Source organism: Natator depressus, chromosome 5, assembly GCF_965152275.1.
Source record: "Natator depressus isolate rNatDep1 chromosome 5, rNatDep2.hap1, whole genome shotgun sequence".
In the NCBI taxonomy this organism is placed as follows: domain Eukaryota; kingdom Metazoa; phylum Chordata; order Testudines; family Cheloniidae; genus Natator; species Natator depressus.
Window position 1 is genome coordinate 86,478,928 of NC_134238.1, and position 15,834 is coordinate 86,494,761.

At 40.8% G+C, this 15,834-nt stretch overlaps 1 protein-coding gene across 1 annotated transcript in view; it reads right to left on the bottom strand.

The window, feature by feature from the left end:
• Nucleotides 1-8,852, bottom strand: part of LRRC2 (leucine rich repeat containing 2) — a 102,797-nt gene extending 93,945 nt beyond the window's left edge. Inside the window, exon 1 of the mRNA XM_074953129.1 lies at nt 8,800-8,852. Coding sequence (XP_074809230.1) covers nt 8,800-8,808 — 9 coding nt within the window. The 5' untranslated portion in view covers nt 8,809-8,852. The remainder of the gene's footprint in view (nt 1-8,799) is intronic.
• Nucleotides 8,853-15,834: the final 6,982 nt, after the last annotated feature.

The window sequence follows — 15,834 nt, forward strand, 5'->3', positions numbered from 1 at the left end:
CCAATTTACCCTGTCTGAAGACCTGGTTTAATTTCTAAATATGTAATTAAAGACTATAAATCAGATTCTCAACTGGTGTAAATCAGAATAGTGCCATTGAAGTCACTGGAACCACACCAATTTACACCAGCCAAGGATCCAACCCAAGGGGCCTCATTCTCCTCTCAGTAGAAACTCCATCACGCTAACATCAATGAAATGAGAATCAACGCCCTTGTCTTCATAACTGCATGTAAAGTCCCTACCATGCTTTCAGCACTGTACAAATAATAATACATCTGTTTCCCTTTGATCAGATTTTGGGTCTAGCATTTGAGCTTAAGCCCCTTTTAGTGCTTGCAAACTAATTAAATGGAGCAAACCCATGAAAAACTATGAATTTGTCAAACCCAGGTCTTGCCTAAAGGTTTGCAATAATATTTGCCCAGTGGAAAACTGGGTTCATTTAAATACAAACCTCTTCAAACTTTATGGTTTATAAACCCACACAAATTGGTTCTCTTACAAAAAAATTCATTAATCCCTTTTTAATCAAACTTGGAAGGTTCACCCAGCTCTAATGCTCAGGATATTTATGTGGAGGAGCTGATAACTACTATCACTGCTTCCTCATTGACTCTTCACTGGCAGCTTCACACTTCTTGCAGTTCTGAGAGCATTGATTTAAAATGGCCTGTAATGCTGCCAGTTCAATTTAACACCAAGAAACTAAAAGAAGAAAGGCGGGGAGGAACTATGCAAAGAAGTGCTACACAGCACCCTACAACTTGAAAATGTTTCCTCTACTATGTTCTAGAAGAAACAAGGTTTGTACTCTGTATATTTCTTTTTGTTTCATATCAAGACAGGGGAACAAAGAGACATTCCAGGATACATGTTAATGCCTGAAGCTAAATTTTAGTAAACAACAATTTATATCTAAATATGCAGGGCTACATTTTCAAAAGTTAACTTGAAAGTTATTTTACAAAATGCTCACAAAATTTTGCACATGAGAAAAGAGTTGCTTGATTTTTTTTCAAAGACCACACTACACTAGGGAAATTTTGCAAACATTCAAGTAGATTTGTTCCGAACAAGGTTAGATAACGCAATACTTAAAGTACTAACACCAGTTATGCTCCATCAACGTGAGCGCTCCCACCATTGCTAACATTGGTGGACCTGGGCCATCATTAGTAAGAGTATGAAACTGTGCAAAAATTTCCCTAGTGGAAGCAAGACTTCCAGCCTTGATTCTCCATTGCCTTGCCCCTGTGTAGTCATTTACCAGTGCACAGTGAGCATGTAACTTAACAGCAAGTGAAACTCGTTGGGTGAGATAATATATTTTATTGGACCTACTTCTGTTGGTGAGTGAGACAAGCTTTTGAGCTTACACGGAGCTCTGTGACCTGAAGAAGAGCTGTATGTAAGCTCAGCGCTTGTCTCTCACCAACAGAAGTTGGTCCAACAAAAGATATTACCTCACCGGCCTTGTCTCCCTAATATCCTGAGCCCACCACAGCTACAACGCTGCATACAATAGTAGACGAGTCATATGCATTCACCTGAGGGGTCTGTCTGCTGGCCCTTCTAAAAGATATTGGGCCCAGCTCTGCTTACACAGGGGTAAATAACAACTAACTCCACTCAAGCCAATGGAGTTACATCAGTCTATAGGAATCATTGCAGAATCAGTGGAGCCTGGAGAACTGGGGCAGTATTCATTGATAGCAACAAGCTCAGTTCTGTTGTCTGTTTAGGTGAGCTCTAGTGGGGATATCAGTGTGTGGAGGAGAGGTAGAAAGGTGATAATTGACTTTCAATTGTTTATTGATTGAGCTGTTACAAGGAAAAGCTGAAGTAACACCAACAGTTCTCTGCTTGTTTCGACCAGACAAAACAAAGAAAGTTGCTTCCAAGGTTTCTCTGTGGATGATGGTCCCAGCCAGTAAATGAAGGTGCCCGTTAAGTTGTTGGTGGAATACTGAAGTTATTTTTACAGCATTTGTCTCCTGAGGCAGAAGGATAATGAGCAAGAGGGTCCCAACTAGGTTAGAAACATTGAGAACGTCATCTTTGCAACAGTCTACTTTTTGACTGACTTTTTCTTATCTTAAAGAAAAAAAGGTTTTCTTTATTTTTTTTCCACTTGGCAGTAATTACTTAAGACTTACTTGAGAGCTGAAATTTTAATAACTGCATATTTATCTGCATTATGTGTTTTTCCCCTCCCCCCCTTCTCTCAAACTGTAGTTTTGTTTCTTCTTTACAACTAAGCTGAGTTCTCCATCTGCTTTAGATTGGTTTTCATTTTGGCTCTGTTCTCTGACACCGTTAAGCTGGAACTGGGAACTGGTAAGAGATTTATCTTATTGGTTGAATGGCAAAAGGGGTCTTTAAAATATTACCTTTGATTCTTATACTATATAAATGTATTTCTCTATATGCAAATTAAGAGCATGAAGAAAGGAACCCAAAGCACAGGACAAATCTGGCTGTTCTTGGAACACAACTACCTCTGAGATATTTTGATTTTTCCCCGAAGACCATAAATGAAACAAACGGCTTTTCAGAGCTGCAATCTCGTGTACCTTTTATTGGCCTCACAGACAGTAAGTTAATGCATTATGTATAATTAGGAAAACTGCACCTGCACCAGTCTTTCTACCGTATGAATAGTGAGAAGAGTGCTGGGTGAATAATTCATAATGAATAACTAACTTGAAAATTACCTCTGCTCTGTTTTGCTAACTGTCTATGTGCACTCAAGTACTTATTAAAGACATTAAACAAATAAATCTTGGTCTGTAGCCCATATCTGGGCATGGGCCACCTAAGTCACTCTATATGTTTCTATTCCCTGTGTTTCTATTCTTTAAAGTCACATTTCTGATGTGAATGCTCATGGAAGATGAACTTTCTTTGATTGTTTTCCAATAGCCAAGTAAAATCCAATGTTTCTGCAAACCTCTCTGCCTATAAACTCATTTACTAGGATGCCCTTGGAAAGCCTACAACAAAGGCATGATCACTGGCCAATGCAATTCCAGTGAGTAACCACTTGACAGTATTTGCCCAGGGCTAATTGAGGCTTTTTAAAAATCTTTTGTTCCAGACCCCAACTATTGAGATTGCTATGAATGCATCCTCTATTGGCTTAAGTTAAATCAAATACATTTTAAATAGTGGGCGTAGGGTGGGAAATTAAATTTACTTGCTTCATCTTGAAAATATTTTGCTCTGCATTAGGCCATAGAATTGTTCTTGATGATGAAAAAGCATAAATAAATGAGTCCAATATAGTTTTTCCATAGTAGTCTTTAAAATTTCTGCAAGGCACGAATTTCTTATTTAATAAATCTCTTGACGCTTCTTCCTTTAGCTGTAGCTTTACCTGAAAAGATACTAAAAGGCCTTCCCCATATCATTGCCAAATTATACTAGTCACATGCTAGTAAAGTTTTCCTGATCACTGTGGATTGGGATTATTTTACTAAAAACAACTTTGTCGACCTAGGTTTTTTTCCCCCCTCTTTGATTTCAGTGTGTGGTAGACAGTAACATGAGAAAATTATGGGACTGAAGGGCTGCCTTGGTTCCTAGTCTGTGTTGGTACTAAGATATAGGTGTCCAAAACTCAAGTAACCTCTTGTTGAAGGGACACTTCTTCTAATTCTTTACAAAATACCTATTTCTCACTGTCTGTCTAGTTCCATGTATTTCAGTGCAGGTAAAAGGGATCCCCATTTAGCTGTCAAATGCTGATAGGCATGCAAATAAGTGTAACAATTTATTTTTTCAAAACCCCAGGCAAGAAGTTAAATAGACACTGCTGCAAAAATGGAGGAACCTGTATCCTAGGCAGTTTTTGCGCATGTCCAAAACATTTCACTGGGCGATACTGTGACTTTGATGAACGGAAAAGGTAAAGGAACTGATGAAAATGGTGTATTTTGTTCCAATGGGATCGCCTTTAAAATCTGAAATCTGTTGTTCTTAACAGAGACTGTGGTGCTGTTCTCCATGGAAACTGGCTACAGAAAGATTGTTCCCTATGCAAATGTGTTTATGGGACTTTGCACTGTATCCCACAAATGTTTCAAGATGGTTGTGGTAAGTACATTTGCTTAAGAGAATGGGGTAGTAGATGCATAATCTTCCATCCTCCTCCTTAACATAAACAGGCTCTAAAGCTCTAGGTTGCAAACAAGCTTAATGTAAGCATTAGAAACAGGAAACTTAATGTCTTAAGTCTTGGAAGATGAACCTGTTTAGTAACTATTCTCAAATGAGGCACTATCACCATCACTGTAATTTCAATAGTGTGCACTGCCAGTTCCAGACATTCAAAAATCATGAGTCAGGTCACAAAATATCATGAGAGGTTTTTTTTTTAAGCCAAAATTTGGGTTCTAGTTTCTGTGCCTTTAAAGCATACGCTCAATGTTTTTAAGATTTTTTTTCCCCTGTAACTGAGAGTTAGAAGCTTATTTTTATTTTCTTTTTAATGAAAGCTGAGATTCTCATGCAATTGTTTGATTCCAGCAGCTAAGGCCTTAAGAAAAACACCAAATATTATGTGACTTGCAAAATAAAACAGGAGTTAGCTTCTTATCCAAAATTTCTGTGTTGCCAAAGCTAGTAAATTGGATGACCTGCAGTTAAAGAATTTGACTTCTGCCAGCTATTTAGAGTTTACAGACTGAATGATAGTGAGGACTGGAAAAGCTCAGACTCTTTTATCTTGTGAATGTTCAGTATTAGCAGCTATTCATAAACAGCTCCTTTAAACACCCTGTGCTACTGACTGCCCAGCAGAAATGCATTCCAAGGACTCAAGTTTTTTTAATAAAACCAGAAGATGTGCAAGTTCACCATTGAAAGAGCTACTTGTTTCATTCTTCCTTTCAGATGAAGACAAATATGAAGAGGAGATTCTCCGAATACTTTCCATGAGTTCTAAGCTGCAGCCAACAGAACATATCTGTTTTTTTACACTGTTTATATTCTATTTTATGGTATGAAAGTGGCATAGAAAAGTTCTGTTTTGTCTCTGTGCTTGTAATCAAGATTTTATTTTTAATTTATCTTTAGTCTTTTTTTTCCCATGGGAAAAGTCCAGTCGAATTTTAATAGTGCTGTTTGGTTTTTATCTGCTCTTTTAACAGTCCCATAGAACTCAAGGGAGACTTCCGCTGAAGGGTTCTACAGGATGTTTGGTTTTTAAAATGTATAGCAAAGATGTATTGTTCTCTCAATTTTATGTAGGTTTTTTAGAGTAACTGCTATATAACTCTCCTGATTTCATCTCTTTGATTTCATAAGACTTTCCCAGAAGTGGAGTGAGGTTTTTTAAATAGCTCTCACTCAAAAACATTGTAAGATAATACTAAAGAAATAGTTTAGTGGGAAGACTAATGTACAAAAGATGTAATATTTCAGTTTTAGCTGCAAATACGAAAGGTAGGACAACCACTTAAACTGTGCAAGTGGGTTCTCTTTATTGAATCTGAAGTGGAATATAGTAAATTCCTACCCAATGTACATGATATATTCCTTATCCTTGGATTCCATGTTTTACAATGAAGTGAACTTGGGAAGAACTATAAATTATAGTTCCATATAACAATTCTAATTGTTGGCACCAAAAAAACCCTCTAGAGATTGCTTAATAGAAAACACAAATCATGATCCAAAACGTGTCATATGACTGGCTGATCTGAGCCTATGTAATTCCCCCCTACCCCCCTTAAGACAACACAACCACATGACTTCAGAACACACTTTTTTGTAGTGATGAGTTAGCTAATTGAGGTAAAATCCTAGTGCAGAAAAGCCAGCATGTAGCCTTCATACTAGGTAGTAGGTCACATTAACTCCAAGTTGCCCCATAGTCTTTAATTTGACATGCCAAGTTGCATGAAATTACAAGCTGCCTTGTCTGCAGTATGATTCTACCCCAAGTTAGCTAACTTTAAAATACATTTGTGTAGTGATTACTTAATTGTTTAAGAGCCACTTTATAAAACTGCTGAATGTGTACACCGCTGGCAGACCCTACAGTACACTATATAGTGCCAGTGCCACAGCTACTCTGCTATAGTGTAGACACTTGCTACCTCCACTTGAGACTCGATGTAGTTAGGTCAATGGAATAATTCTTCCATCGACTTAACTGTGGGATCTTCACTACAGGGAGATCGATTTTGCGGATCTAGTAAAGCAGGGATTGATTTTGCGGGTCTAGTTATGACCTGCTAAATCAATGGCAGAGAACTCTCTGGTCAACCCCGGTACTCCAGCTCTCTGAGAAGAGTAAGGGAAGTTGACTGGAGACAGTCTCTCATTGACGCAGTGCAGTAAAGACACCGGGGTAAGTCAACCTAAGCTACGTCATTATTCACATAGCTGGAGTAGCATAACTCAGGTCGATTTACCCCTGTCATGAAGACAGGCCCTGTATCTCCAGTGGAGATTAGGTTAACTTAACTCTGTTGTGCAGGGTATGAAATTTTTCACAATCCTGATGATGAAGCTAGTTTGACCCAAGTTTTAGATGTAGAGCAGTCCTCAAAGTTAGAGCTGACTTCTGTTCATGATAATTTCTCACCACTACCTCTCTTTGCTCTTTGGGCATTTACCCCAATTCCTGTACCACACTCTGAGTCTTCAGTGCTAAAATCTTTACTTCCCCCATGGGTAGGCTCTGTAGTGGTGACTAGGATAATTTTTTCCCCTTCTTTTAAGTAAAGAGCTATCTAGAGCAAAGCAGCCCAGTTCTAAATACTGATTTTCTTCTTAGTCCCCTTAACTACCTTTACCAAACTGCTAATCAAAAGGACTTACCCCAATACCCGTGGCAGCAGTAGTGAAGACAAGTGTTCAGGTCTAGGGTCGTGGCACTTGTGCAGTACTGCTACTCTGTGCTGCTTTATTAAAATGTAAAGGCATGGGAGGGAGGAATGCAGGGCTTAATGCAGGTTGTGTTTAATGACAATAAACCTCCCATATCACCATAGTGTGGTAATACAACACTGGCTTGGGTAGCTAGAAAGAAATATAGCAGAAATGGAACCCAGTATACTTAATTAGCATGTAAAAGGGCAGTTAAGAGCCTAAAATTTCAAATAACTGAAAACTTTCAGTTTTCATCTGTGTTTGAGGGGAAGGTGTTGTGATGTCTTTGCTTTGGGGAAAAAAAAACTAAATAGTGTGCGGAAATTCTGGCTTCATTGAGTTCAATGGGAGTTTTGCCATTGACTTCAATTCAGCCAGAATTTCACCCATGATATCTGCAAACTGAGTCCGCCTTGTCTGGCCAATAAATATTGGCCAACCACAGTACATCAAGTCAAATTTACTGAGCTGCCTAGACCTCAAAAAAAACAAAACACCAACAAACATCAGTCAACTTGAATGCATAATTGCTTATGCTATTTTATCATTACTGCTACTTGAACAAAATTTAGGGCTCTTGAACATTGGAGCAAGCTATAGAATTTTATAGTGAACCAATGATCTGAACCAACCTGCAGACTTCTACACTGTTAATGCTTACTATCTTTTACTGTGAAAATGTACTAACTTTGTAAATTGTAAGCTATTGTCTTGTTCTTATAAACTTCAGTGCTCTTTTAATCTCTGAACACCTTCCCCTTCCTTCCAAGGGAAAAAGTATTTAATATATCTTAATGTGGCTATTTGATTCCCTCATGTATGTACATTAGCAAACTTTTCAGTAACCGAAATCTGTTCGAAGAATAGCTTTCATGTGCCAAGAATTTAGGCCTGACAAGTCAGCGTTTCAGTAGGTTGCACTTTAAATTAATAATTATTAAACAAGTTCTCTGCTGCTATGCAATACATACCTCTAAGAGCATGGTTTGTCTTTATTTCTAGGAAACATGGCTAGCAACATTCACTTTAATCACAAAAATACAAAGTGGAAGCTTACTATAGCTGCTGTCTTCCTTCTAAATTTTCCTGATCCGCTGACTGAACAAACATCAAACGGGGAGGCCCTGTGGCTAGGGGCATCACATTATTATTAATAATACAGTATCACTGAGCGAGGCACTGGACAGACATAGGAAGAGACAGTCCCAGGTGTGAAAGGATTACAATCTAAAATAGACAAGACAAAGGTGGAGAGAAAGTAAGCTCTATTATCTCCATTTTACATATAGGAAAGTGAGTTACAGAGTTGAAGTGACCTGTCCGAGGTCAGGATGTCTATTGCTGATGTAGGAATTGATCCTAGATTTGCTGAGTCTAAATCACAAGACCATTCTTCTTCTAGTCTTTGAAGACCCACAAAGTCTTGGGACTACTCTTCCACAAACTGCTCTTACTTTTTGAGTAGGAAATACTTCATTTTCTATAAATATTTTATGTCTGGTCAATGGTCAGTTGCCTCTCTATATCCTCTTAGAATTACCTCCCAAGCAGTAGCCAGACTTCATTTGGTTACCAGTTGCAGTACAGTATAGCCATCATTGGCAATATTTCATCAAATATAGTACAGAAATCTTAAATTGGGTCTGAATTTCTTCCCACTCTACTGTAGTTTCTTTTCTAATATCATTACCAATATAAATATTATCTCAGTAGGTTAATAAATAGGTTAATATCATTACTAATATAGATATTATCTCAATAGGTTAATGAAGTGCTGCTGGGGCAATCAGTCCAGATCTTACAGCAGTCAAGAAAAGCTTAAAGATGGGGCATGAAGCCAAATGTTGGTCTGAACACCTCTGCACACTGGGACAGTCTGGATGCATGGTCATGCTCTGAATGCTTCAGCTTTCTTACCTTTTGCATGGTAAACAGTAGGGAATGTTCACTCACTAGTTAAAGCATCTGATAGAATGTGGCTTCAAAACCTGTATAGGATGATTCAGAACAAGTGTAGCTGTTTAACTGCTAATTAATTAAAAACAGACTTAAATCTTTCCAGGAAGGAGAATAGTAGAGAGAACCCACACTCCTAGCAACTAATAGTTATACCAATATAAAGATGCCTTACAGTGGTATAATTATTTCCTCCCCTATATGGGAATAGCTCTACTAGTATAAAGCACCATTTTACCAATATCACTGCATCCATGGTAGGGAGGTTTAATTGCTTTAACTCTCCTGATATAGTTAAAGTGGTATAACTTTTGCGAGCATACAAACCCAGAGAGAGAGAGAGATGATACAACTTCACAGGGCTTTGGTTGATTGGTCTGTCTACTTACCTTTGTTCCTTTTTGCTAGCAAAAGTGAGGGATAGTAATTTATCTTTTACTCTGAATAAAATGCCTGCTGCTTTTTTTTTTAACTGTTTTAATCTCACAATGTGACTTAAGGATCAGACTATATTTCCTTGACAAAGCTCTCACAGCACTAAGTGCTCTTTAAGGAGTGGATCAGGAAAGATGCTGATCCTCTTCAGTGTCTTGTGCATAGTGCTGTCGGCTTGAGGGGAAATGCCTGTTGTGCACAGCTGGAGCTGGTGCCAAGCTGCAGCCTTGCAGGACAGTTTGTGTTGACAAGACCTGTTCTCCTCCCATATGTTTAAATTTAAAAAAATATATGTAGTTGGCTTTGTCATTTCAGTTTTTCACTGTAACTGAACAGCAACCTGATGTGACCATTTGTTGGGTGCAGGGCTTTTATGCGCAATTACATTGTTATTCATTTGGACCACAGCACATTTAAAATACCATAGCACAGCCAATGCCATCTGACTTATTAAGTGGCTGCTGCTTTGAAAAGTTTAAACAATCAGCTCCAACTACAACTGCTGCTATAAGAAGTCTTCACAGAAATGCTTTTTTTTGACCTTTTGTGACATATCGAAGTTTTTGTAATTTCTCAATTCACAGTACTTTTTGTTTTGTTCTTTGGTAACTGGAGATAAAACCTTGATCTACGCTGTGGGGTGATGGGTAGGAAATACATGTTAAAGCTCTGTCAACACTGGAAAGATGTACCATTGTAACTATACCAGTATAGTTAAAGTGGTACAACCCCGTCGTGGGGGTACAGTTATATCAGTGTAAAGGTGCTTTACACTTGTATAGCTATTCCCAAATAGGAAAAGGAATAAACTGTGCTGGTATAGGGAGCTTTATACCAATTTAACTGCATCCACACTAGAGCTTTTATTCATAGAATCATTTTTGTTTAAAAAAAATCACACCCCTAACTGAAATAGTTATACCCATAAAACTTATGTGTAGACCAGCCTTGGGTTTCTTGTGGAGATTCTTAACATAGCTCCTCTCTCTACCAGAATCTTCTGAGGAACTGAGGGCTTTGTTTATCATATCAAGCTTGGGAAGGAATTGATAATGGCATTAGGAACGAGTAGTGTCATCCAAGTTGTAACGTACCAGCACTGGGTTTGCGTACCACTGCTCTTTAGTGCAGACAGTTGTCTCACTTGGATTGAGATTAGAAGGCTCATTCTTGTCCATGAGATCTCCTGTATTATAAGATTGATGGTGGGAAAGCAGATGTATCCACCCTGTGGCTGTGTGGATTTACTGAGCACTGCAGAACTTAAGAAGAATTAAAGTGTGAGATGTTTTAAAAGAGCTTTATCCTCTTGTTTAGCTCTTAGCCCAGAGCTGGCTGTCAGAGTTTAGTGCTATGGGGGGACTCCTCAGGAGAATACAAGTTCTTCCTAGGCTTGGCAATGTCTTGTGAGTGACATCATATCAGCAGCCTTTCTGCTCCATCACCTGTTTTATTTCATTCTTGTCATAGAAGGGGTGACAAGTTTGCTTGGGGAGAAGCCCAAGTGACAAAATTAATGTTCAAAATAATGATACATCAGCCCTGAAACCTCATTTTTACTGCTTACCTTTTGTTTGAACAAATATTTTACCTTTCACCAGAGTGGTCACTGCTGTGGATACAGATGCATTGTAGGCTTGTTACTGAAGGACTGCTTGTACCAGTACACATACTTCTCTGTCCACACAGGCATTGTGCCAGTAGGATGGTACTGGTGGAAAGCTTAGGTTGCTTGGGGACCTGGTTTAACTTCACCAGCAAAAGTTCACGGTTTTATCAGCAGGATTCAAAACAGAGTATGGACACATAAAAGGCTGTGCCAACAGAACCAAGTTTTGCCGGTAAACATTTGTAGTTTAGACCAGGCCTCAAGTATTAAAAAATGCCACCCACTTGCCTCAGTGGGTGGGGGAAGCTGATGGGGTTGGCAGCTAAGTTCCCTGTAAGCTAGTCCCGCGCAGGTGCTCACGGAACCCGCTGGGCCGGGACGTGCCGTGGCCAGGGGAGGGGCAGCCCAAACACAGCCCCAGCCAGACCTGCCCTGGCCAAGGGAGGGCAGCCCAAACTGAACCTTGTTACTCGAACTCTGAGCAATTAATAGGGATAAAGCCTTAATGGGGATAAAAAAAAAGAGAGCTCTAGAATGGAATCTCTGACATACTTTGCCACAGAAGCAAAGAAGGTTGTTGGCCACAATATAAACACAAATTACTTAATAGCAAAGGTTAGTTCTAGAACTCCATGCTAAGAAAGACATATTACAGCCATAGCACTTACACTTCAGCCCTACACTCCTATGGAGAGAGGAAAACAGATTAGCTTTCATTTAATAGTTTGTGGACTTTTTTTTTTTCCCCTCCAACCAAAACATCATCTTTCCTTTCCCCTGATAGCTTCTATTGTTTGGCATTATTATTTAATCCTGTATTCTAACTTGTGGTTTGGGAAGACGTTACAAAGTTACCTTTGTTACACAGTGAGTAACAACCAGCAGCACAGTCTGAGTCACACATTCAGGCAACTTCTCTGTCCCTGTATTCACAACATAAACATAATTTTTCACTGTGCTCCGCTGGTAAATAAGTGCAATGTGGCCTCATTCCGTAAGGTTCTTTGTCATTGTAAAGCACTGCTTGCACCATAGCCATGTGAGTAATTGGCTTGCACAGCTGTGACAAGTTAAGAGCTCTCCGTATGCAGCAATAGGACATTGTTACCTATTAATGACAGAGGCCTGGTTACACTAGAAAGTTTTACCAGCATATATCATTCATTAGGAGTGTGAAAAAATCACATCCCAACATGACACAGTTACACCAGCAAAAAAGTCCTTTTGCCGGTATTCCATTCAGGGAATTGGTATAAGCTATCCCGCAAAAGCACTCCACTAGAGGGGTTGCCAGTGTCACTATAATTGCAGACTCTTTTTAGTGTAGACAAAGCCTAGCTCTGCCCATATAGCTATACCAGCAAAACTTTTTCAGTATAGACAAGGCCTGATATAACAGTCTGATCCCAAGTGAATAACTAATCATTGCCATGCATGCTCTGACTCAATGGGAGAGCCCAGGAGTGGACTCGGCATGCGCAGGGCCCCATCTAATGTAACACACTGGACCTAAAGTCGATAGGTCTGCCTCCTGATTTGTGAAGATGCTGCAGTGCATGCTGAATTTTGCCCTGAACTCAGTGTTCTGAGGCAGCTGCAAATAAAATTCAAATGCAGCATTTTTTTTATTGACTTAAACATGAAACCAAATAATACTATCAGTGCAGTGTCTGCTGTCGGCTGTTTGATATGTTTTAAATTTAAAACCTGTACTGAACTTTTATGCTGCCCCCTAATTTTCACTTTTCAGTGTGCAGCAAAGATAATGCAAAACTTCAGTGTAGAAGCTCAAGAGGAAAGCCACACAATTTTCACAGCTGGGTAAAGAGTAGTCAGGGCTTTCTAGTGCCCTGAAATGAGCAGGAGGTTGGTCTGGGGCAGGGGTCAGCAGCCTTTCAGAAGTGGTGTGCCGAGTCTTCATTTATTCACTCTAATTTAATATTTCGCATGCAGGTAATACATTTTAACGTTTTTAGAAGGTCTCTCAGTATAAGTCTATATTATATAACTAAACTATTGTTGTATGTAAAGTAAACAACTTTTTAAAAATGTTTAAGTAGCTTCATTTAAAATTAAATTAAAATGCAGATCTTATCAGTTTAGTGCAGTGGTTCTTAACCTGGGGTGCACGCACCCCCTGGGGGTGTGAGATGCCCTTTCTGGGGGTGCAAGATATGCGAGATTTTTTTAGAAGGTACATCATCGAAAACACAAATTAAGCACAGGCACATAAGTACAACTACTTTGTTTCATCAAACCTATGTATTTATTAACATTATACATTTTTAACGATTACTGTAATATACAAAGTTTTTAAGTTTTCAAGTTTTTAAGCTAATTGTAGTGTAATTTTTGATAAGGGCTGCAGAGCGCTGGGCCCAGGCCAGGAGCAGAGCCCTGGGCTGGCTGCCAGTATCCCAAGTCGGCAGGAGGGCTGAGCAGGGCCAGGTGGCTGGAACCCCAGACCAGCAACGAGATGAGCGGGTCTGGCGGCTGGTATCCCAGGCCGACAGCAGGCTGAGCGGGGCCAGTCTGGGGTTCTGTCCGCCGGCTCCTGCCAGCCAGGGTCCTGGCCACTGGCCCCGCTCAGCCGCTGCCGGCCTGGGGTTCTGTTCACTCAGGCCGGCAGCGGGCTGAGCGGGCCCAGCAACCGAGATCCCAACTGGCAAGAGGCCGGCGGCTGGAACTCCAGACCGTCAGCAAGGGGCCGGAGGCCTGGACCCCAGCTGGCAGGGGGCTGGGCAGCTGGAACGCCAGACCAGCAACAAGGTGAGCGGGGCTGGCGGCTGGTATCCCAGGCCGGCAGCAGACTGAGCGGCACCAGTCTGGGGTTCCGTCCGCCAGCTCCTGCCAGCCGGGGTCCTGGCCGCTGACCCCGCTCAGCTGCTGCCGGCCTAGGGTTCCGTTCACTCAGGCCGGCAGCAGGCTGAGCAGGGCCGGCGGCCGAGATCCCAGCTGGCAAGAGGCCAGTGGCCGGAACTCCAGACTGTCAGCGGGCTGAGAGGGGCCAGTGGACAGAACCCCAGATCAGCGGCGGGCGCTCAGCCTGCTGCCGATCTGGGGTTCCGTCCACTGGATTCTGCCAGCTGGGATCCTGGCCACCAGCCCCGCTCAACCCGCTGCCAGTCTGGGGTTCCGTTCACCCAGGCAGGCAGCAGGCTGAGCGGGGCTGGTGGCCGGGACCCTGGCTGGCAGCAGCGTGCCAGTAAAAATTGGCACACGTGCCGCAGGTTGCCGACCCCTGGTCTGGGGGGTTGGCATTTGGAAGAGGCTTTTCATCTCCTCTTTCTTTTTGCATTGTGGGGAGGGGAGATGAGAACTTGAAATCTGGAAGGTAGAACTTTGGTTCAGGACTGTTTGATGGCAGTCAAACCTCCACACCAATCTCATCTGTCCGCAAAGTCCAGCAGTGATGGATAAACAATGATTAACAGTGAAATAGTTAACACTGTTGATATTTAAATTGTCATAATTACCTTCCAGACAAAACACCCCAGTGACAAGAATGGGTGTAGTTCTCACTTCTCTCAAAGCTATTGCTTCAGGCTGCCATTTTGCAATCTCAGGAATTCAGCAGTGCCTCAGGTCACAGTCAGGATTCAGCAGTTTTTCTTTGTAGCCATAGGGCCTTCCCCTTTTAAAAAAAAAAAAAAAGAACGTGTGGGACCTGTCGACTTGAGGAAAGTTACTGCTGGCATAATTATACCACTATAAATCTGTAGTGAAGACAAGTTTCGAGCTGTCTGATAGAGCTGGTCTATACACAGTTTGAGGATCACACAGGTTTACACTCACCATATTGATCAACTAAAAGATGGCCAGATCTATACAGCACAACTGTCTCCAAAAATTGGAGTAATGTGAGTGCAGTAGTCTGTATGTTTTTGTTGGCCTGACTTATCTCATTTTCTATGTCCGCAAGAGTATTTTGCATTTCCTATTATCTATATATACCTAGATTGCATATCCTATTACCGATGAAGCCCATGATGCCGCATGGGTGTAATTTGTAAAGTGTAAAAAGGCAAAAAAAAAAAAAAAGCTAAGAACTTAAAAACTGGATGGCAACAGACCGCAAATCCCAGGGGTGATTCAACCTCGTGATATGATAAACAAAAAGAGCTCTCAACCATGCTTATAGCTGTTTCCATTGCTTCACACTGACTCAACAGACATTCTAGGCTTCAGAGTGTCACAGAGTGACAACAGTCCTGTGAGCTTACTATATAACTCCTTGCCAAAAGTATCTCCTATAAAGTAGCTGTGATATCACATTGTTACACAACACCAATCCAGCAGGGGCTTTGTTGTAAGTTATTAGAGGTGCTATTTCTGGGATGGCAGCTTGCCATCCAGGTTTTTGCATCCCTGCAACTGAGTCTGTTAGCAAAGTACTATATATGTAGCGGGTTTCAGAGTAACAGCCGTGTTAGTCTGTATTCGCAAAAAGAAAAGGAGTACTTGTGGCACCTTAGAGACTAACCAATTTATTTGAGCATGAGCTTTCGTGAGCTACAACTCACTTCATCGGATGCATACTGTGGAAATGGAGCAGTATGGAGCAGAATGTGTGGATCAGGCATTTCTATCCCTGCCTAACAGTGAAAAATCTTTAGGGGAATCCCTCTAATCTCAATTGCTGATGATACAATGTTTTTTGAGAGAGCAGTTTGATATCTCAGTAATGTTAATGTACACATAAAACTCTCCCATTAGCAGGCAAAGTGACAGAGTGGAGGGAAAAGAACAGAGGTGACAAGTGAGTATGAATGACTTATTGAGAGGCTTGCCTCAGATAAAATGAGATATGGTTTTGCCCCTTTGATCTGTGTTTATGGATTATTCCCTAAAATTGTTAATTCTGCAAGATGTCAACCACCGAGGAAGAGCTATGTTGACACATCACTGAATAACTCAATCACAATACGATACAAGCAAACCCGTCACTTGTC